The sequence below is a fragment of the Cladophialophora carrionii genome (assembly GCF_000365165.1).
Source record: "Cladophialophora carrionii CBS 160.54 unplaced genomic scaffold supercont1.4, whole genome shotgun sequence".
NCBI lineage: Eukaryota > Fungi > Ascomycota > Eurotiomycetes > Chaetothyriales > Herpotrichiellaceae > Cladophialophora > Cladophialophora carrionii.
This window is the reverse complement of record NW_008481829.1, coordinates 1035378-1055401: the sequence shown is the minus strand read 5'-3', so window position 1 is coordinate 1055401 and position 20024 is coordinate 1035378. Positions and strand designations below refer to the sequence as shown.

Sequence of the window (20024 nt, the reverse complement as noted above, 5' to 3'; positions counted from 1 at the left end):
TGTCATAGGGTCGACGCAAGGCACCCAGCAAGGGTTCGATTACTCTTTCTGATCCATCTGCACTTGTTCCGGGTTTCGCTATAGCCCGTATGCGACTTCCTAAATCCTCCCTGCGCCAGCGCAATCAAGTTTACTCTGGCTGCTGCAATGCTTTGAGCATCGACAGTCTGAGATCAAGACCAAGGCAAAATCCACGGTCTCTATTACGGAATGTTCTTGAGTCGGTCGCATCTCTCGCGGGCACGGTTCTTTAGGGATATGTATGGTTTCTCCCGTCCCGGGCTGGTGATGAACTCGAGGTGAAATGCACTTGAAAGCCCAAGTAAGTCCAGCTCGATGTTGGAAGACGGACACATCGAGAGTTAGCCAAATGTCAACGCCTCAGGCAACCTGGCTCAACTCCCAACATTTTCCTCGCACGTCCTCGGCGACATGGAAGCAGATGGCCCTTGGAGCGTGCAGACCTCGCAGCAGGCTCAAGGTCAGGAACTGTGCATCCGGGACCAGCATCCACTGGTTTACTTGTCCTTCCTCGGCACAGCAACCTGAGGTGCTAGTATTTGGCCTCCGTCGTGCACCCAGCCATTGGCCTCGAATTAACGCTGGAGCATCATCAGTGGCGTCGGTAGGAATAGGGCGGCAAGCCTACCAAACTCATTCTGGTGGCTTGAATGCTGGAAAAGCCCTCCTACGGCCAGCTCAGGCCAATACAACAGCCGCTCGTTGAGTAAGCACAGCTTCAGGCGGCGGGAAAAGAGCAATAGAACTTTCTAATCACACCTCTCAAGCGTCGTGCCTGGGAAGATTGCCAAATTCGAGTTCGGGAAGACTATATTGGGCGTGGTGTACGACATTTCACGATTACTCAACCAACATCCTCATCTCCACAGCACGCGCCTCAACGACAAGGAGCTGCAAGCCTTGTCAGCTGGAGCATATCCACATTCATCATCGGCACAGGAAATGTTGAGAGTGGCAGCCATCAGAGGCAGGGTTCTACAACTGCAAAACAAGTCTCCTCTGCCGGCACTGGCGGCTTCGGACCGCTCTGCAGTACGAGCTGAATCGATCGATTGAGTCAACAAGATCTCAACACTATCAAATCCGGCCCAGAAGGGGGACGAGGCCGCAGAACTTGTCAGCCCCAGCCAAAGTTGAGCGCATCCGGTGTTTGTCGAGCTGTTGAACGTACGCGGTGAAGGCGGAAGCATGCAATCACCTTCTCCCATAAAGCGTCAGGTATATCGGAGCTCCCCTCGCTATCGCCAACTGGACAATTTGCTGCAGAGAGCGATGGCTTCTTCAATTCCGTATCCTACCGATATCTAGCACCGAGATCACCTCCAAATACAGACCGTCGTGACTCGTCCTGCAACATGGCGTCCGGATACAAACCCACCATTGAGGAGCTGCTTCAACGTAACATGTCAGTAGCCTCCAACAGACACTTCAGCAGACGTACTGACGTGACTCCAAGAGAATATGCCTCTACGCACACACCCCTGGGGTCCTTGATGACCAGGATGAAGAACAACCCCAAAGCACATGGTCCACACGTGCTCATTGGTAGACTCTATCCAAAGGGGCTGGCAAGTCGCCACAGGCCAGTACTGATACTCGGCAGTCTCATGCTTCGACTCTCGCTCCGACCCCTTCGACTTTTTCAAACTCGTTCCCCGTGAATGTCTGGTGCTGCGGAACGTAGGAGGCCGGTTTTCCACCGTCGCAGAACAGATCGCCGCACTCGATACTCTCTTCCATGTCTCCCAGATCGTGCTGGTCCATCATAGCAATTGCGGAGCCTCACATGTCACCAAGCAGCAGACTCTCGACAGCGTTCGCGAGAAGAGACCCGAGTTCACCGAGTTCACGGAGCTTGAAGCTAGACTGCCTATGAAGGAGGACAACCACAAGTCTGTGATCGAAGACCTGCTGATGGTGAAGCACAATGGTTACTTGAGAGAGGATCTGATTGATGGCGCTGCCGGGTTCTGGCTTGACGTCGAGACCGGGTTGCTGACCAGAGTATATGCTGATGGAAGCACGAGCAAGATCTAGACTGCATCAAGGGCTGTTGTCAATCCCTCGGTACACAGGGGATATGTATACCTTCTAGCAGCCTTACACTGGGAGCCGAAGGAGACTCAATTATGTGCCTTGAGATCACTCCCTTCTTGTGCCTGGAAACACGTGAGGGCGTGTTACATGCCTTGGCTGTCTTGCCCAGACGCCACCGGGGATTCCGTACGCACGACTCTGTACTGTGGTAAAATCCAGCAAACTCCCCCAGATTCCAAGATCCGGACGGAGTAGCGACGCCCAGAACCAGTTTAGCCAGGTACGCGTTGCATGTCTTGTGCAACCACTCACAGGGTCTCAAAAGATTCTCCTGCTCTTGCGCCACCTCGATCTCGATGTGTATCACTCGATGTGTTTCAGATGCTGGGCGAGACTGAAATCTTTTCTCCCCAAGCATTGGTCGACAGGGATGCTTCCTTCCTCCCACATGTCAGCAGAGCCACGCGTCCACCACGTCGTAACTCGGACTCACAGTACCCTCATGGCACCTGATCCACGCTTTCAACTTGACTCTTCCTGCATAGGACAATACTACGGCGGACAAGGTACTGCTCTCAAGCTCGCTTAATTGCTTTCGACGTCCACCCAAAGCCCTTTGGCCCAACTGAACCACGAAGCAGCATAGGATAGCCTGCATAGCATAGCGAAGCATGGGCCCCCTCAGCAGCTGTCTCTTCTGCAAGACCAAACCCTGGAACGAGAAGGAGCTCGAACTCCTCAACTGGTACAGCGTGCACATGAACGGCCGACTGGATACGTGTATCTGCACCTGGCACAATCGGAAACAAATCCAGCTGCTTCCTGATGTTCGCCAGTCGATTGTTCAGGAATCGAGACGACGGACGACACCGCTCGGCGAGCTGAGGATGAGAGTCTTTATGGACCATTATCGTGGGATGCAGGCCGATCGGAAGAAGTCTGCACGGTGCGTCGTGATGTGATGTGATGTGATTGATTGACTCAACTGTCTACTTCACGTACATTATGGTACCAGAACATCTGGGACTGAGCCAATACGGTCGCAAGCCAGCCTTGAAGGGGCATGTGCACCGCTTGGAACAGCTGCTTCAAGGTACATGGCTCATTTGAAGGACGACCATCTTGTGGCCCGGCGTATTGCAGCTTACAGCTTGTCGAAACAGCCAGTCGTGCTCAGTCTGTTTCGGTGAGATATCAAGCCATGACGCACGATTCGCGGTATCAAGCGGCATCAGCACCACTCGATTTTTGATGTTGACGGCGACTGCAGACCTGGTCATCTGACTGGATCTATCGAGTACATGATGCCTTACCATCGATAGGAGAGGACATGGCTGTTCTCTTGGAACATCTTGCAGACTCCAGCACACTTGCACGCAGCTCCGGCCATGATCGACCCTGAGGAACTCACGAGGGGACCACTGGAAGCAGGTCAGACATGATCAACTCTCTCTCCGGAGCCGATCGGCGATCAAATGTGTTGGGGACCAAGATCATGGGTAACTCAAACCAGAGACCCTGCGGGTTATTATCGTGGCTTGCATGTTCTCGCGGACGTCGAAACTACTCGGCTTCGACTTCTACGGTACCCTTGAAGAGGCGCATTCAGATGGCTATCTCAGGAGCCGATGGTGCGGTTACGAAACCACCAAGACGTATTTTTGTGTGACCGAGGAAGCAGAACGGGAGAAACGATCCGTTCTACAAGGCGCTGAAGCAGTGCTTTGTCTTCCATATCCATCCAGAGCTGGCGGCGGGGGAAACAGGACGAGAAGTCACACTTGTCAAAACGACTTTTGAGTCATTGCTTCGAGGAGAGCACCAAGGCAGATTTCCTGGCTGTCACCTACTACAGTACTAAGGCCATCCACACCTCCAGCTCGCCTTGCTGTCCTCCTCCCTCACGTCCGAGCCGGAAACCCTCCTACAGCCTGCAAGATCTTGACTTCCGGCGGTCCACTCAACAGACCCTCGTCCTTCGTGCGGGCCAGTAAGGCATGATACTGTTCTCCCTTCCTGTGCTCCTCCAGCGCCGCCATGTCCTTCCACCTGCAGGAGCGTGCGGCGTATATTAGCGTCGATCTGTCTCAAAAGGGACAACACAAACAAGCATGACAACGGCTTAACACTCGACCCGGCGATGAATGTGACGAGGGAAGGCTGAGAAACGCACGCATGCGCCACCTCGTCCGTTCACTCAGCAATTAAGGCACTCGCTCGCGCCCCCAGCCGCTCACTTACAACTCAATTAACACAATCGGCGCGTCCGCCGTGTCAAGCCCAGATCCTGTGGGCTGGAACAACTCGTACTGCAGACATCCTGGCTCCGTGGCCTGGACGTGCTCGGCGAAGGGCAGGATCGCGGCGATGAGCTGCGATGAAAGAGCGGGAGATCAAGTCAGTCAAGCCCGCTAACCGTGTGTGTTGTAACCCAGGACGCACACCTAGGAGAGCAGGAGTGATGCCACAAGGCACCAGCAGTACTTGGCTTAAGTAAGACCTACCTCCTGAGCCTTCCCCGGTGGGGAATTCAGCGTCGCGACAATGTGGAACGGTTCCTTGAGCGCCATCTCGGGATCGGGTCGGGTGGGACTGACTTGAGTCGAGTCGAGTCGATAAGAGAGGGAGATGAAGGGAGATGAAGGGAAATGGGGGATCCAGAAATGCAGGTCCACGAGCAAAGGAGCGTAGGGAAAGGGCAAGAAGGACGTCGATGGTCTGTCTATCTACATCAATGATATCTATCGGCCGAGGGCTCGGATCTGCCAGTCTGCCAGCGTCTCTCATGACATGTTCCGTGTGACGGGGTATGCATGGATGAATACTCCGTATGCGTGCTGAAATCCGGCATCAGCCTGAGCCCGGCTTTCCACAAGTCGGTCCTCCATATCGATGTTCGGTATGCCCGTGTATAATTCTGTCCATGTGCATGTGCACGGGATTTCGACGACTATTCATTCATCCGTCCGCTCGGCCGCCCCGTTCGTTCATTCCTTCGCTTCCATTCGTTCACACATCCATTAAGCGCGGCTCACGATCTCAACTCATACCTCCTACGTCAGGGTGATCGGGTGATGGAATGGGTACGAGTACATACGTAGTACGGGGTTACTGGGTAAATAACCGGGTCCCCGACCTGGTCGTGCTTGATCTGGTCATGGTCGATCTAACCTGCATGAGCGTGCGCGTGTTACCCGACGCGGCAAAAATGTCGAGTTCGGCCTGGCCTGTTGTGGCCCGGGATGTTCTGGTGAACGGGCAGTGCGACGGTCATATGATGTATTGTGGTGCGATTTTGTGGTGCGATTTCACTGCTCGTGAAAGCGAGGAATAGCCCCGGCAAGGGAAACAACCAAGGGCCGCGAAAGATGAGGCTCGAGTGATGCAACGTATGTACATATCGTGGTATCTCGGCGTGGAGGGCGTGGAGGGCACTGAGGGCGCGTCAACACAGCACAGCATCACTTGTATATATGTACGTATGTATGTATGTATGCAAAGTCGACGGATCACGACGGACATTGGACCTGTGGCCCGAGGTACAGCGCCAGTATCAGTATCAGAATGGGGTGCGTGCTCCTCCTGGACCGCCCTGCACTGTGTATGAACTGTCTACGCATGGCTGTCCTACCAGTGCACGGATTCAATGTCCTCGACGTGGGATCGTTGCTGACAGGAAATCTATACCCTCTCTACATGATACCTGATTGTTGCTACCGTTGGGTCCGATGTGCCTTTTATGTCGTTCTTGGGATACTCTACCTGGCATTGATGACTGGCCGCGTACAGGGTGGGTGGCTTGGGGGACGCGCTGCCCAGGATTCGCCTGGGAGATCAGTCCGATTGTGGACGTGTCGACAGAACATTCACTTTCGCGGTCTTGCCGCGGACACACTGTCAGTACAGCGATAGGCAGAAGAGAAATTGTACTAGCAGTTGTTTACCGTTTTTGCCCTGGAACTCGATACACGATGCATATTATGCAATGACCAGAAAATGTGGCAGTGCAGACGGCGCGGACTCTGAGCCAGTCATCCTGCGAAAGGCGCGAGGAAACAATGCCAGTACTGTTGCCTGGGGAAGCGAACCGCAGCGGTCCAGATTGTCCTTGATTCAGCAAATCGGTGCTTACTCGGTTTTGACATGTAGTCTGCGATCGAGGGAGGTGCCAATTCCATCCATATCTTTGAGCAGACATACCTGGCTGGACGTGAACTGGATCCGGCAACCTGTCGAACGGCTATACCTCTCACTGAGGTCACGGGTAGGAAATTCTCATAATCCAAACCAAGCGCGCTTGAAGGCTGTGTCATTGCTCTTGCAGCTGAATGGCTTATATCTTCCCACGGCGAGGCTACTCCTTCCGGCCATTGCTCTTGCAAGTGAGCTTGCGGATCTGTTGCAGCAGCATACGCTATCACCGTGGGAAGCCCGCATTCATGGACCAATGTCAGTGTACACCATCGGAGCCATGTCTTCCGCATATGAGTTGCGATGGCACTGGAATGGGAGCAACGTGCTAAATGGCGAGAAGAAGTGGAGCAATACTTCCTCGGAGGCGTTGCAACGCTCTTGCGGTGTAACGATGCACAGGTCCTGTACAGCAGACACGACAATGTGCTCGGCAGAGGGACAAGCTCTACCTCGACTCTGTCCAACGGCGGCTCCTGCACCCTGAGCGCGATGGTAAGGCTCACTGTGGCACCCACTAACCGTGCTTCCAATGGTGAATGAAAAGAGCTGCTGGATATCGGATCAAAGTGGTCGAAGACATCAAAGAGGCATCTCCTAGCTATCAGGCAACCGAGCAATGGGCGTTTGGCGAGTGGCTTGCCCTGGTGTCCTGAAGCGACAGCCAAGCTGTGAGTCCTAGCCGTCCTGCTTGGAAAAGCAATGGTTACAACCAGGTACTTTTCGAGGTCTTTGTATCTGAGATTTGGCTGATGTATGTAGCAGACCACTTCTAACAGAAGGATCGGCTGCTGGGATACTCATTCATCTCGCGATATGTCATTGGCGATTCTCTTGCGAGCATTTGACCACTCCGTCAGGGCCATAGCAAGCGGTGTCACAAATGATGAGACTCCAGTTGCACTTTCTGGTGTACAGCGGCGCGTGTTCCGTAACCGCCGAGAGCGGCGCAAAATTGAATGCTTCTGTAGAAGGCTTGGTCCAATCTGGCAATGCTGGAGCGTAGTACATGAGGCGGTGGACAGACTTGAAGATGTCGCGCTCTTCCTGGGTCAAGCTGACTGGAAGCGGCCAATGTGCTGGGCTCTGTTCGGATGCATTGATCCCAGACATTCGATGCAAGATGATATTGTGGTATCATATCAGCTACCGTAACATGATAATTCGGCTCATCTGCAACGAAAGCGTCTCTCAATCCTCCATCACGGCCAAAAACGGTGAAAGATATAGAGGGAACAGAGTCGGAGGAGGACACGAACTCCGAAGAGGCTCCTCTTGTTGACGCTAAGCCTGAAGCGATGTGCAGCAAGTCCAACGAAGATTTCGCACACCGCTCCCGCCAAAAATAATGATGCTTTGGAAAAAAGCAAAAGGAAATCAGCTGGAGAAGCTGGGAATCGAACCCAGAACCTTTTCCATGCGGTGGAACGCATGATGCTAAGGAAACGTCATACCACTAGACCACATCCCCGTCTGCTTGATTTGTTGACAACCTTTTCTCCACAATAATATATAAACACTATTTTTTAAAATCATGTGACTAGTAACTCCCCTCTATCGCTCGACAACTTCAGTTATTTTACCCCATCCTCCCTAGTATTTTCCCTTGCAGGGTGTGTAGGGAGTACTCTGCAGGCTACAACAAATCCAACAGCTCAACATCCTCGATCTTGGTCTGCGGCAACTAGTAAAATTTTACCTGGACTTGCAATCGGCTACTCCGTGTCCAAGTCACCCAGCAGACCGCCAAACCCAGCTATGGATGACTTCACGTTCTCGTGCTCTGAGATCGGGATGCATAACACCATCCACAAAGTAACCACTCTGGAGCGTTGCGGAGGTGCAAGGCCTTTTGCCGGCAGCAAATGCAATTGTTGCTCGGCTTGGCAAACAAGCGGAGTTGGCAACACCATACTCGGTACATACTCCAGCGCTCTCTCCTCGTTTAGCCAGAGATGGAAACGCACCACCTATGACGCTAAAGCTAATATCACGGTCCAGAGGCACCATTTCCTTCCGAGTACAGTGGACGGTTCATCCTGTATTGCGTTTGCTTTCTAGCTTATATCGTGGCCAGGTCCCCATCGGCATACTGGACAAGGTAGCTAGATAATTCCTGTACCCCACCAATGGGAATCGCAGATGCACTCCCTCGCCAGAGCCAGAATTCACACACCACAGCGCTACGACTACCCGCGCAAGGGGCCGCGCGTGCATTCTCGATTCCTGACCACCTCGCCCGTCAGCATGCGCCAGCACAGACTCCCAGCGGCGTACTACCGCGGGGGGACGTCACGGGCGGTCTTCTTCCAGCCGAAGGACCTCCCGGCGGAGAGAACGCAGTGGGCGCCCATTTTTCTAGGCGTCCTAGGCAGCCCTGACGTCTGGGGCCGCCAACTCGACGGCATGGGCGGCGGGATCTCCAGTCTCTCAAAGATCTGTGTCGTCGGACCGTCGAGCCACCCCGACGCCGACGTCGACTATACATTTGCCGCCGTGGGCGTGAAGGACGCGGAGGTGGACTTCTCGAGTAATTGCGGGAATATGACCAGTGCGGTGGGTCCGTTCGCGGTCGACGCGAGGATCTTCAACCCCGTCGAGGTGGATGGAGATGCAAATCCAAGGGGATCTGAGATCACGACCAAGGCTGAGACCGGGACCGAGACAGAGGCTGACAGCAAAGCGATGACGGTGACGGTGACGGTGCGGATCCACAACACCAACACCGGCAAGATCATCCACTCGACGTTCGACGTGCAGGACGGGGAAGCCGTTGCGAGCGGCGCGTTCAACATCGACGGCGTTGGCGGGAGTGGAGCAAGGATCCAACTCGACTTTGTCAACCCTGCGGGCTCCAAGACAGGCAAGCTGCTGCCCACGGGGAGTGTGGTCGACACGTTCGACGGCGTAAAAGCCACATGTATCGACGTGGGCAATCCGTGCTGTTTCGTCCAGGCAGCGTCATTGGATGTCGATGGGGCCATCTCGCCAGCCGAGATCGAGGCGCACCCAACGCTTCTGGCGCGACTGGATTCGATTCGGCGGCAGGCGGGCGTCAAGATGGGGTTGGCGCATACGAGTGCCGACGTGCCAGGGAGCGTGCCCAAGATATGTCTCGTTTCAAGGCCGGGAGAGGACACCACGGAGATGGATCTGCGAGTTCGTGCCATTTCCGTCGGTCAGCCGCACAAGGCTGTGCCTATCACGGTGGCCCTGGCTTGTGCTGCTGCATCGAAGTTGGCGGGCTCGACGGTGCAGGAGTGCTGTTCTGAGCATCCCGTGGATTCAGCTGGAGTCACGCTGGGGCATTCCAGTGGGAGATTGATGGTTGGGGCGCAGTACGATGAGGACGGCGAGTTGAGGTCTGCGACTGTTTTTAGAACGGCGAGGCGACTAATGGAAGGGTTTGTCTACTGGAAGTGAAATTAGGTGAGGTGGAGGTGATTCGTGTACCAACTCAACCTGGCTTTTGCTATATGTTGGTCGTGAACTTCGATGGCGTCTTCGACCCAACATACGGTTTGCCGCTGACGGTTCATGGCCGTGGTGGGCGCAACGGCGACACGCTACAATCATGCGCCAGCTACCGCTTGCTTGCGGTCGCTCACGTCGTTTAGAGACTCTCAGCTTGATGCTTACGACACTTGCCACAACGATGGGAAGCAGTATTGGTTGATGGGAACGCATACTGGATGAAACCATCATGCGTTGAACGACATCACTCCGAGATTGCATTGCTCATGCAGTCATTGTGCCGGATCATCCTGGTCAGCCTGAACCCATCTCTTCCACGCTGCTCAAGGATCCCACGGTTTCCAGCTGGGAGGCTGAGACAGTTGCACTCCTTGCCTTTATCCAATGGCTGGGACATTCCCCCCCTCGCTTTCGCTCTGCCATAATGTGTTCCACTCAGGTTCCTCAATCCCGAATCATTCCACTCAGCTTCACCAGTCGGTGCTGACCACGACGGAACCACGTAATTCAGTATCTGATAGTTTGGTCGCGTGCGCAGAAAGGGCATTGCCAAATGCTTGAATCCACACAGTATCATCACTTCTCATGCGCCTCCATGCTTCAAGGTGCCGCAGACGTAGAGTCCATATTTCGCCCTCGAAAATAGGACATTCAGTCTCTGCATAGTCAAAAACCCTGGGAAGTGCGTGGCCACCGGATCGACAATGACAACTGGACAGACGTTAGCCTCTGCGCTAGAAGATGATGGAGCAGCTGAAGCCATTGCCTGGGTCTGGCTGCCTCATAGGGAAAAACCTACTGTCATACTCCATACCTTGTACCTTATCAGCTGTTTCCACGAACACATTCTTCGCAGCGGCAGCTCCTTGTATCTTCGCAGCCATCTCCCTCTTAGCAACCCAGAGCATGTTCAGCTCAGACTTGTATGGCGTCAGGATAGCGATTGTACATGGCTTCGTTGAGCCAAATCCAGCTGTAAGAAGGTCTTGGAGGATACGCAGGACCAGATTGGCGTACTTGACGCAAATGATTGTTTTGCCGTTCTTTTCTTGCACCGCATTCGTAATATCGAAGAAGACCAACGGTTTGGCTATCCCGTACTTTTTGGTGTTGTAATGGACGATTTCACCAGCTAGAGGTCGATTCGGCAGGTATGTTGAAGGATCGCTGGTGAGGCGAGACTGGTAGCAGACCTTGCTGTAGATTTCAGCAATCTCGGGCATAGCCCGATATTGCACACTAAAGAATGCGGCACGCGTTCCCATTTTCTGAGCACGTTCCTGTAAGGACATCTCAAGTTGAGCCTGGCATGGGTTTCGCATCTCAACGACTTCATCTACCCTTGGGGGTAGCTGGAAGTGGTCACCCACCATGATCTTGCCTACTGCTTTTGGGAAGTAAGCGAGCAAAGGCCACCAGTAATACTCCGGAATCCGTGACGCCTCATCCACCACGATCAACTCAGCCTCGGAGTAGTCTTTCGTGAAGACAGCATCCGCAGCACCAGCAATGGTGGCGCACACGGCGGCAGCATTTGAAATGGTGTATGCCATCAGCTCATCGACCCCGCTATTAAAAAGCCCCGAGTCATCGTCAGAAAGGTCCTCACCGTCACCAAATCGTTGATAGATTTTTGCAACTTCAGAAAACAAGTCCTTCTCGGGCATTTCTGGGCCATCGGGTTCTAAACCTGCAATTTGCCGCATCCTATGTCCGACTGAGAGCTCCAAGTGCTCGACACGCTTGTCACTCACGAAGTCGTATTTGCAAGCAGTAAAGGTTTGGCAATGTGCCATGACCGCTTCGTCCTGGTGTCGAAAGCCTGGAACGGGCATTGTGCCTGTTGTACTCTGAGCCTGGGTTGTCCGGCTCCGCAACTTCTCGCGTCGGGACGTGAGTGCGCACCGTAAAAAGATTGATCTTTCGGTCTTGATGCTATGCAAGCGCAGTAGGTATCGAGATCTGGGAACTTGGCCGCTGCCGATGAGTCCTTGTAGTCTGCGTTCAAGGCCAATTGCCAAGGCATCGGTGGCGCGATTGCCCTGCGCAGTGAGGAGAACGCGATGCGTTTTAGCATCGAGAAGAAACGGCTTAACCGCTTCAACCACAAAATGGGTCTTCCCCGTACCAGGACCGCCATGGCAAAGGACAAATCCGGCCGGCGCACACCTGGCCATCGAGATGGCGGTCTTCTGGCTATGGTTGAGATCCATGGACTGCTCAGCAGCGAGAGCTTTGTTGGCTAGCGAGCCATAGACATCTTTCTTGGGGATGCTACAAGGCTTCTTGCCCACAAGAAATTCGCACACTGCGAATTCCATTGAACAGGAGCTGGCAGCCGGTAATGTGGAGCGCAATTTGTTGAACGCGTCCATGATATAGGGAAACTCGCTGTGGCGGCTTTCTGGACGCACAGTTGCTTTCAGACCAGGTCCTTCCAGGATTTTTCTGAAGCCAGAACCACCATGACCTCGAGGGACGGGAGTGATAGGTAAACGTCTTCGAAATGTTGCGTTCTCCCCTGCTCCCAGACACGCCGTCACAACCCCGTTACCAGACCAGGGAATTGGCTCAATGACATGCATACTCCAAAGCTGACATCGTGCTGCTTCGTCACCTCCCTCGAATGTCAGAGTGGCACGGTCACCAGGAGAGAAGCCGGCCAACCGCCCCTGGGCATGGGGTATCTTGAATATCGCATAATAGCGGCTGCGGTCTCCTTCCTCAGCGCTGATAACGTGTATGGCGCACTCGAATGGCTCACATTCTGCCTCTTCTTTCGCTTCTCTTACTAATCTAGTCGCAGCACCTAGTGTAGCAGCGTAATCCTTCCAGCAGAAAAAGGATGCTCTAGCTGGCTCCTCTGGATTCGATGCTAGAGCTTTGGACGTTCCTTTACTACCGAGATAATCGGTCGGGACCTGCAAGGGATGACTACCCTCCCCAATTCGAAATTTGGTGATGAGCGACTCCAGGTCTTGCTGAAAATAACAAGATGTTTCCTCGATCAGAACTGTAAGTTGCGAGGCTGACTTCAGGGCCTTCTGCAGGTGTAGCAAAGATTGAGAGGGCGACTCTGGAAACAGGTTCTCGGATAAGAAGCGGCCAGTGTCATATTGGATAGAGAGGGCAGAGTCACTGTGGCTCGTAAAGGTTGGTGTAGTCTCTGGTAAGACCTCGGCATAGAGTTCCTTGTCGATCTTGACCAGGGCGAGCTTCAAGCATGTGTCTCGATTCAACCTGATGCATGTCTGCATCCGACCGCGTGGAGCGCTGTCGTCTTCGAGATGAAATGACAATTGTAGGTATGAAGTGTAGATGGGGGACACATGAAAGCAGATATCTCCGGCCGCCACGTAAGTTACGATATTCCGACTGGCGTGATTGTCAGGCAACGAGGTTGTTGCAGGTTTCGTCAGAGATATACCAAGTGGGTCCTTGGCACCCCATGTAGTACCATGCGCAAGCGTGGAAGTGACCCCTGATGAGGTATGAACCTCATTGTTGGAGGTACCTCGTAGCGGCTCCGGGGAAACCGGGTCCAGCCTGAAAACGCTGGCTTTGTATCGTCGCGCCATCTTGGTTCAAATCAGTCTTGTCTTGATGGTACCATGCAGCACCCCTGTATGTTCCCCAAAACCGAGCTTAACACAAACTCAAAGTCGGGTTGGTCTGAGTAGTACCTTGTCGTGATGGAGGGGTAGAGCCGACAGGTTTGCCGCGCATGAGGCCGATTTGGGAGGGAAGAAGGCCGCTTCGATGAGGCAAGCCTGCTTGCTTCGACCACCACTCTTTGCCTGATGAAAGGAAGGTTGAATCAGACCATGGAAGTGCTCCGTTGAGTTATGCGTGGAGTGTGGTCTGGAAGCGGTGGGTGGGAATTGGTCGAACAGTGGTTTCCCTCCAAAATGAATCGTGTGTCTGAAGGTCGCGAGAGATGTGGATGAATTGGCGGAGAGCAAGGAGAGATGAGAGGCGTCTCTCACTTGAGCACCAAGACCTCGACAGGCAGCCGACCAGACTTGGCTGGCAGATTTTCAGAACGGACGGTTTGTCTTGTCAGGCCTGGTGGGCGATCCAGACAGATCTCACGTTCAAATGATCGACGACGGATCGAAATCCAGTCTGGGAAAGGCTCACCGGAGGGTTCCACAGTGAGCCACAGGTGAGCTGACCCAGAGGCGAGGTTTTAATTCCCGACGGCGAGGTCTAGAGGTGAGGCTCGAGAGACGAGGTGTGAGAGATCAGGCGTGAGAGGTGAGATGCAAGAGCTGAAGTGTGAGAGGTGAGGTGTAAGAGATGAGATGTAAAAGGTGATCCGGAGGTGAGGTGTAAGAGGTGTTCCAGAGGTGATCCAGAGGTGAGGTGTGAGAGGTGAAGTTGTACTCCCGAGACAGAGACACCGCTTCACCGCCAAGCTGAAGATGGCGAGCCTCTCGTCGTCGAGTGAAGTGCTCGAGTAGATTCCTGCGTAGGTCAACTAACAGATCTGATAAGACATATTCACCTTGTCGACAACTAAGCTCGGTATTGTGGACATGGCGTTCCGAAGTGGTATCATCCTTCGTTCTCCGTCCTTAGGTTGTACTGTTATGCCTCGAGGAGGTGAATCAACCGTGTTTCTGGTCCCGTTCTCAGTATCATACCTACACCAAAATCCTAAACACTAAAGGAGGGTGATTGAGAGCACACGGCCGCGGTGGGCTCTCCACGAGATGCCCGAATGCCAGCTTGTCAACGTCCGCCATGGGAACCATGTCATTGTACTTGGATTTAGCCGGAGCATGCAACAGACGTGCATAAACCTACAGGGGGTGTTAGAAGGTCACGGGTAGGTAATGAGACTGAACAGAATCCGGCTCGACTTTCTCTCGCATTCTGGTGTGATATCTGCCGCTGAAGTGCATCGAGGGAAAGAAGCTGGGCGGACCTTCCCTGCTCGAGACGAGAGCCAGCATGATGGTTGGGATATCCCGATGCCTTTCCCTTTCTTGTTGTGGCAGCCTCATGATATGCTTTGACACGTGGAAGCAGTCACTGTGTACATGGCGAACTGAAGAGGAAGACAAATGTTGCATTCTGATTTGAGCTGTCCAAGAGCTCGCCGCTTTTGACTCACTTCTCTAGGCAGCATCTCTGCTTCTCCGTAGCACCGATGACGCTTGGCATGGATTTTCGCCCGACTTGAACGACAGGGACAAGGCAGGATTCTGCTCTTGTGCTGCACGATGAGCTTCTGAGCTCTACTCTGTCCACGGAGAGGTACTGTTCAACTGGCTGACTTGTCGATAAGCCATTGACTCATCCGATATCGTACACGGCCTCGACCTCGATTCCCGAGTAGGACCAGATATGATGAAGAAACAAACATCGTCTCCTTCAATGCAAGTAGTATATATCGCCTCGCTTCCCTACTATCCGCTTGCCTCCAATTCATCCTCTCACCAGCCGCGAAACCCGAACGAAGCGTGGCCCCATTACACTCCGTACAACATGCGCCATTCAACATTCTAACATCCACTGCTCACTCCGTGACACATGCACCCGCAACAGCTGCGCAATTTCCGACCATGCCTTCTTCTGCAGCATCTTCCCCTTCTCGCTGGTGACGAGCTCTCCTTTCCTACAGAGACACGCGTCGTAATATGTCAGCCTTGACTTCGTATCTTTGTTCATGCAGTCCCGATCTCTGCTTGCATGGTCGGCGACTCACATGTCGAAGATATCATGACTCCAAAACATTCCATGGGCATCCTTTCCCAACGTTGTGCCGCTGACAAGGATCCGACTGCCCTCCTCGGCCGTCCTCGCAAACACGAGCTGGAACATAGCGTTCGCCAGATTCATCAAGGGGTTGAAGTCGCGTCCGAGGTACGTGCGGCAGAGATTGGGACAGCACGTCGTGATCACCACGTCGACAACATTGTTGCGACGCGTGGCTGCCACGAGGCCTTCCATGACGTACATGAGCAAGAGCTTGGACATGCAGTATGTTTCCTGGATGGCGAAATTTTTCTTGTCGTTGACGGAGTCGAGGAGTCTTGCACTCTTGTTGTCGGCCACAGCGTCCAGGGCCGTGGGTTTGACCATGCGGTGGCCCACGCTCCCGACGAACTCGAGATGAGATGGAGATCCGCTCAGCTGGGCTGATTGGTGGAGTTTGGGGAGGAGAAGGACGGCGAGCAGTGCGGTGGACAGCACGTTGACTTGTAGGGACATTTCATATCCGTCTGGGCTGAGCTGGTAGGAAGACGCTGCCATCCCGGCGTTAAGGACAGCGATATCCAGGCTTGGCTCCTCCTCGGTTATGGCCGTGGCAAACGACTTGACGGACTCGAAGGAGCTCATATCGACTTGGTAGATCTGCACATTGGCGGCGTTGCAGGCTGATTGTTGGCATATGTGGTCTTTGGCATCTTCACCGCGCTCGTGGGAGCGGACGCCCAGGATCAAACGGGAGGCACCTAGACGGGCCAATTTGGTCGCGGCTTCGAGTCCGAGTCCGACGTTTGCACCGGTTATGAGGACAGTCTTGCCTGCGAAGGAGGTCTTAGGGTCAACAGGCGGGTTCTGCGCTTGGTCAGTCTCTCAGACTTACGAGGCTGCAGCGTTTAGGGGAGAGGAAGCGTTACCCGTGCAGACCACCACATGGCGGAAATACCTTGGTCGTGCGGCGGAGTGCGTCCCATAATGGCTGCTGGTTGATATGCAGGCCACCGGAATATAACAGGTCTTGAAATCCAGAGGAGGCGGGCTGCTCTCTTTATGGTCACTCAGGAGAGCAGGCAGGCAGGCAACGGCGACCTAGCGGTGCACTTCGGAGGACCACTCGGTGGGTGCTCGGAGTCTCGGATCTAACACGGGGTCGGCCTTGACTGTGTCTTGGGGTGCAACTAGCCACCCTGCTGCCTCTTCGCGTTTTCTGCTTGGATAATCTGGCGCAGGTTTTCCAGGATCTCCGTCAACGGTGCACAGTGGCCTCGCGGCTCGTGAAGTGGAGGCTGCTCACGGGCCTCATCCTCTAACATTGCAACCAGCATCCCTGTCTTCTCCGGGTCAAACACGCTCTTGCTCGCAAGCCCGCCAACTTCTGCAATACCCAACTTTGCTTTCAGACTCGATAACATTTCATTACTAATCTGGAGGAGGAGCTGGACCTGCAGATCGAGACGGTTTTCCAGCGAGAAGCCCCCAAGGTTGATGGCCGGGAATAATTGAGGTACGGGTCGTTGCAGACCAAATAACGTTGGCATCGAGTCAAGAATGGTCGAGAAGTTGGTCCGGTAAATCCGAATCAGGCAGACGAAACATGAGAAGAGCGAGAACATCGAGGGCACGTCGCAGCGAACACTTGCATTGGTCGTTGAAATGCCGTCGGGCGCACATCCGTCTGAGGAAGGAGTAGGTGCCAGCGCGGTCGGGCCAAACAGGTCCAGTATCTCCAGGAGTGTTTTGGATTGCGCGAGCATCCGTCCAAGCAAGAAGGAGGAATTGTAGCCCAGCTCTGGAGGTAGGGTAGCCTCAGGGCATTTGTCAGCCGCCTTGCAGTATTTGACAAGTTCCAGGTCCGCAAGAACCTCCCGCTGCAAGTCCCCAAGCTTAGCCTGGTAATTTTGTCGGGTTAGCTTCTCTGCGACCCCATTCTGCAACGCCTGCGTGGGTGTGTCAAATGGTCCGGCCGCACGACTGTCTTGGTCCAAACCGCCGTTCCATCTACTCTCTGCGCCGATGTAGTTGGCGAGGGAAGGCAGTAGCAGAGGCGTGTCGGTAGCGGCTGCAGTGCCGGCGGCGTTAATGTCTAATGATGTATTTGGTCTTGCCTGAAGAGGTGATGCCTGATGTCTTTGGGGAGCGTGTCTAGAACTGCTGCCAAGGGTGGTTACGCAATCCCTGCCGGTTTTCGAACATCTATCACACTTTGTAGACTCTGAAGCGCGTTCACATTTCACCTTGGAAGTCCTGCACGGATCGCAGGTCTTACGAACGTACCATGTTCGAGGGGAGGCCGGACCCTCTCCTGGGTGGTTCATATCCGAGTCCGCGGGCACGAGCACCTGAAGGACAACACCAGCAACGACACATTGCCTGTTTGTTTTCGAGCAACGATGGCACGGTGCTGCTTCGGAAATCCGTTCACATCGGGTTTTTGAAGACTTGCAGCTGTCGCACGCCCTCGACGAGGTGGCCGCACCTATGGCCGTGGTCGGAGGCCTCGGCGGCGACAACGGAAGGGGTGGGTGCTCGGCCATTTCAATTTCTCCTGGAAGAGCCGCCACGTTCGATGAAGGTTCCGGGACTGCCATGTCCGGTACGGGAGTCGCCGACGGAGGCGACATATCGGCGGTGCTTGCGAAAGAGAGTCTTGCTACAAGGACCACGGACGATCGAGAAAGCTCGGAGCTGCGAGCCCCGGCCGACCACCTTCGGCGAGGCTGTGGTCCAGCCTTATATCCGAGCATCTAATCTTATCGAGTTCCCGAATCTGCACTGCCGAGGCAACTTTCCGAGATTTCCAGCGATTCCTACAGTCGCTGCTCGCGCTGTAGCCGGTGGAAACTTACGAAAAGTGCTACATAACTAATCATGTACTGAGTAGGAATTGAATTTAGCACTGTAGCATCCGAGAGGCCTCTTCTCACACGAGGGTAAAGCATCTCAACGTTCTGTCGCTCTCCAAGGACATTGGTCGCTCCAGTCATTCGAGGTTCGGTCGTTGAAAGATCCAACTCTTCTTCATTGACCTGAAGGAATCATTTCGAGATTCTAGAGATTGCTAAGTGCCCACCACCCCCGTCCGTGGCAAGAACAGCATACCCGGACCGAGCTTCATCATGGCATCCGACGGCAAGCCGTTGGCCCTACTGGTCCTCATCCATACCAAATCCCGCGAAAACCGCGACAGAGTCATCGCGTTGAACAACTCCAACCTCTCCTTCTTCCGCAACCCGTCCACCCAACATAGCACGCGCGCAATCTTCACGCCGACAACTCGGCCCAAAGCGCAGCTCGGCATGGTCCCGTCCGGGGAAGCGTCAACTCTCCTCGGTCTGTTGGAAATCTGGTCCTCCTCGGCGGCATTCTCCGCCGTGAAGCAAACGTCCGTGTTCAAGTCCTTCCACTCGAGAGTGGCAGAGGAGCGACTGTATGATCCGGCGCGCGACATGGAGATCTCAGAATGGATTCCCGCCGCTGGATTCGTGGCCCGGAAAGGCGAGAAGGAGAGTCCCAAAGCAGCAATTGTCGTGCTCGCAAAGTTCGTCCTGAAAGATAATGACTTGAACGCAAACAGAGATGGATTGGTGGGAGTGTTGGGGTAAGCATTTGCTAGATCGCATTCAGCTCATTTTCAATATGGCGTTCCTATCGTGCTTCTGGTGCTCGTCGCTGACGTCGCGGTCTAGCAAATTCTGTGACTGGGTCGAGCAGAATGAGTCCGGCACCTTGACCTACCATGTCCTGACCAGTGCGAAGAACCCTGGCGAAGTGCTCATGTTCGAGCGATATAAGGATCTGGCTGCGCTGGGTGTGCATGGTAAGACGGCCGAGTTCAAGACGATGTTCAGAGGCACTGGCCGCTTCATACAGGGCAAGAAAACTGTGCTGAGCGAGTGGGAGGAGCTTGACGGATCTTTCGTCTCCAACACGCCAGGTGGAGCAGGGTTGGGTGGGCAGCCGAAGCTGTAAGTACCAGGTTGTGCCTAGAAATATACAGTAGACCGAGTATTGAGCATGGGACGAGACCGAGATCAGAGAGGAGGCTAGGCAAGTACCAATCTAACCTCGAACAATCCTATGTGGAAGTTCTCGCCGCTGGGAAGGGCATGCACGATGGGAAGACCAGCCGAGAAGAGACATGAAAGCTACGTTGACGAAGATGATCTTGTTTTACCATCAATGGTATTGACCAAGCGAAGGAGCGTATTCATGGCTTCCAATATGGGTGTAAGCATGAGTCTGCCTTGTCCACAACATCGCGCGATGGTCAGTGAACCATTGGTAGTCCTTGCGCGTGAGTTTATAGTCTTCGTTATGTTGTATCAGATAAGCCGCTGCCCGTTGCTATGTACTAATCAATCGTCCTGATGCTCGCGCCACTTCCAATTTGCGGAAGTATCTAGGTATCTCTCCCTGTGTATTGAAACGCCCAAGAGTCGATTATCCATTCGAATGTGTATGTCTATGCCGGAAAGGCCTAAGTCTCCGGCTATATGTACAGTATCCAGGCCCAGCTGTTGTCGAAAAACATGCGAATGCGTGGTAGAACGATCTGCTATGAACAAGATCGCCCAGGTGGTGATCTG

General features: G+C 54.0%; 8 protein-coding genes and 1 non-coding gene across 9 annotated transcripts; 4 read left to right on the top strand and 5 right to left on the bottom strand.

Moving 5' to 3' along the window:
- Window positions 1–1376: 1376 nt before the first annotated feature.
- Window positions 1377–2058, top strand: G647_05049 (uncharacterized protein; the record flags this gene model as incomplete). Its single annotated transcript, XM_008729383.1, has 3 exons — window positions 1377–1426; window positions 1478–1566; window positions 1625–2058. 3 exons carry the CDS (start codon window positions 1377–1379, stop codon window positions 2056–2058), a joined length of 573 nt encoding a protein of 190 aa, XP_008727605.1.
- A 671-nt stretch (window positions 2059–2729) lies between these two features.
- On the top strand, window positions 2730–3020 carry G647_05048 (uncharacterized protein; the record flags this gene model as incomplete). The annotated part of the gene is made up of 1 exon (XM_008729382.1): window positions 2730–3020. One exon carries the CDS (start codon window positions 2730–2732, stop codon window positions 3018–3020), a length of 291 nt encoding a protein of 96 aa, XP_008727604.1.
- A 939-nt stretch (window positions 3021–3959) lies between these two features.
- On the bottom strand, window positions 3960–4628 carry G647_05047 (uncharacterized protein; the record flags this gene model as incomplete). Its single annotated transcript, XM_008729381.1, has 3 exons — window positions 3960–4107; window positions 4300–4430; window positions 4563–4628. The coding sequence occupies 3 exons, from the start codon at window positions 4626–4628 to the stop codon at window positions 3960–3962; spliced, it is 345 nt and encodes a 114-aa protein (XP_008727603.1).
- Window positions 4629–7631: 3003 nt separating this feature from the next.
- G647_05046 lies at window positions 7632–7720 on the bottom strand. The gene has a single exon. It is a non-coding gene; the product is annotated as a tRNA-Ala (tRNA).
- A 776-nt stretch (window positions 7721–8496) lies between these two features.
- G647_05045 (uncharacterized protein) lies at window positions 8497–9672 on the top strand (the record flags this gene model as incomplete). The annotated part of the gene is made up of 1 exon (XM_008729380.1): window positions 8497–9672. The coding sequence occupies one exon, from the start codon at window positions 8497–8499 to the stop codon at window positions 9670–9672; it is 1176 nt and encodes a 391-aa protein (XP_008727602.1).
- Window positions 9673–10457: 785 nt separating this feature from the next.
- G647_05044 (uncharacterized protein) lies at window positions 10458–13301 on the bottom strand (the record flags this gene model as incomplete). Its single annotated transcript, XM_008729379.1, has 1 exon — window positions 10458–13301. The coding sequence occupies one exon, from the start codon at window positions 13299–13301 to the stop codon at window positions 10458–10460; it is 2844 nt and encodes a 947-aa protein (XP_008727601.1).
- Window positions 13302–15432: 2131 nt separating this feature from the next.
- G647_05043 (uncharacterized protein) lies at window positions 15433–16412 on the bottom strand (the record flags this gene model as incomplete). The annotated part of the gene is made up of 2 exons (XM_008729378.1): window positions 15433–16293; window positions 16356–16412. 2 exons carry the CDS (start codon window positions 16410–16412, stop codon window positions 15433–15435), a joined length of 918 nt encoding a protein of 305 aa, XP_008727600.1.
- Window positions 16413–16616: 204 nt separating this feature from the next.
- On the bottom strand, window positions 16617–18059 carry G647_05042 (uncharacterized protein; the record flags this gene model as incomplete). Its single annotated transcript, XM_008729377.1, has 2 exons — window positions 16617–17589; window positions 17713–18059. 2 exons carry the CDS (start codon window positions 18057–18059, stop codon window positions 16617–16619), a joined length of 1320 nt encoding a protein of 439 aa, XP_008727599.1.
- Window positions 18060–18554: 495 nt separating this feature from the next.
- G647_05041 (uncharacterized protein) lies at window positions 18555–19407 on the top strand (the record flags this gene model as incomplete). Its single annotated transcript, XM_008729376.1, has 2 exons — window positions 18555–19036; window positions 19125–19407. The coding sequence occupies 2 exons, from the start codon at window positions 18555–18557 to the stop codon at window positions 19405–19407; spliced, it is 765 nt and encodes a 254-aa protein (XP_008727598.1).
- Window positions 19408–20024: the final 617 nt, after the last annotated feature.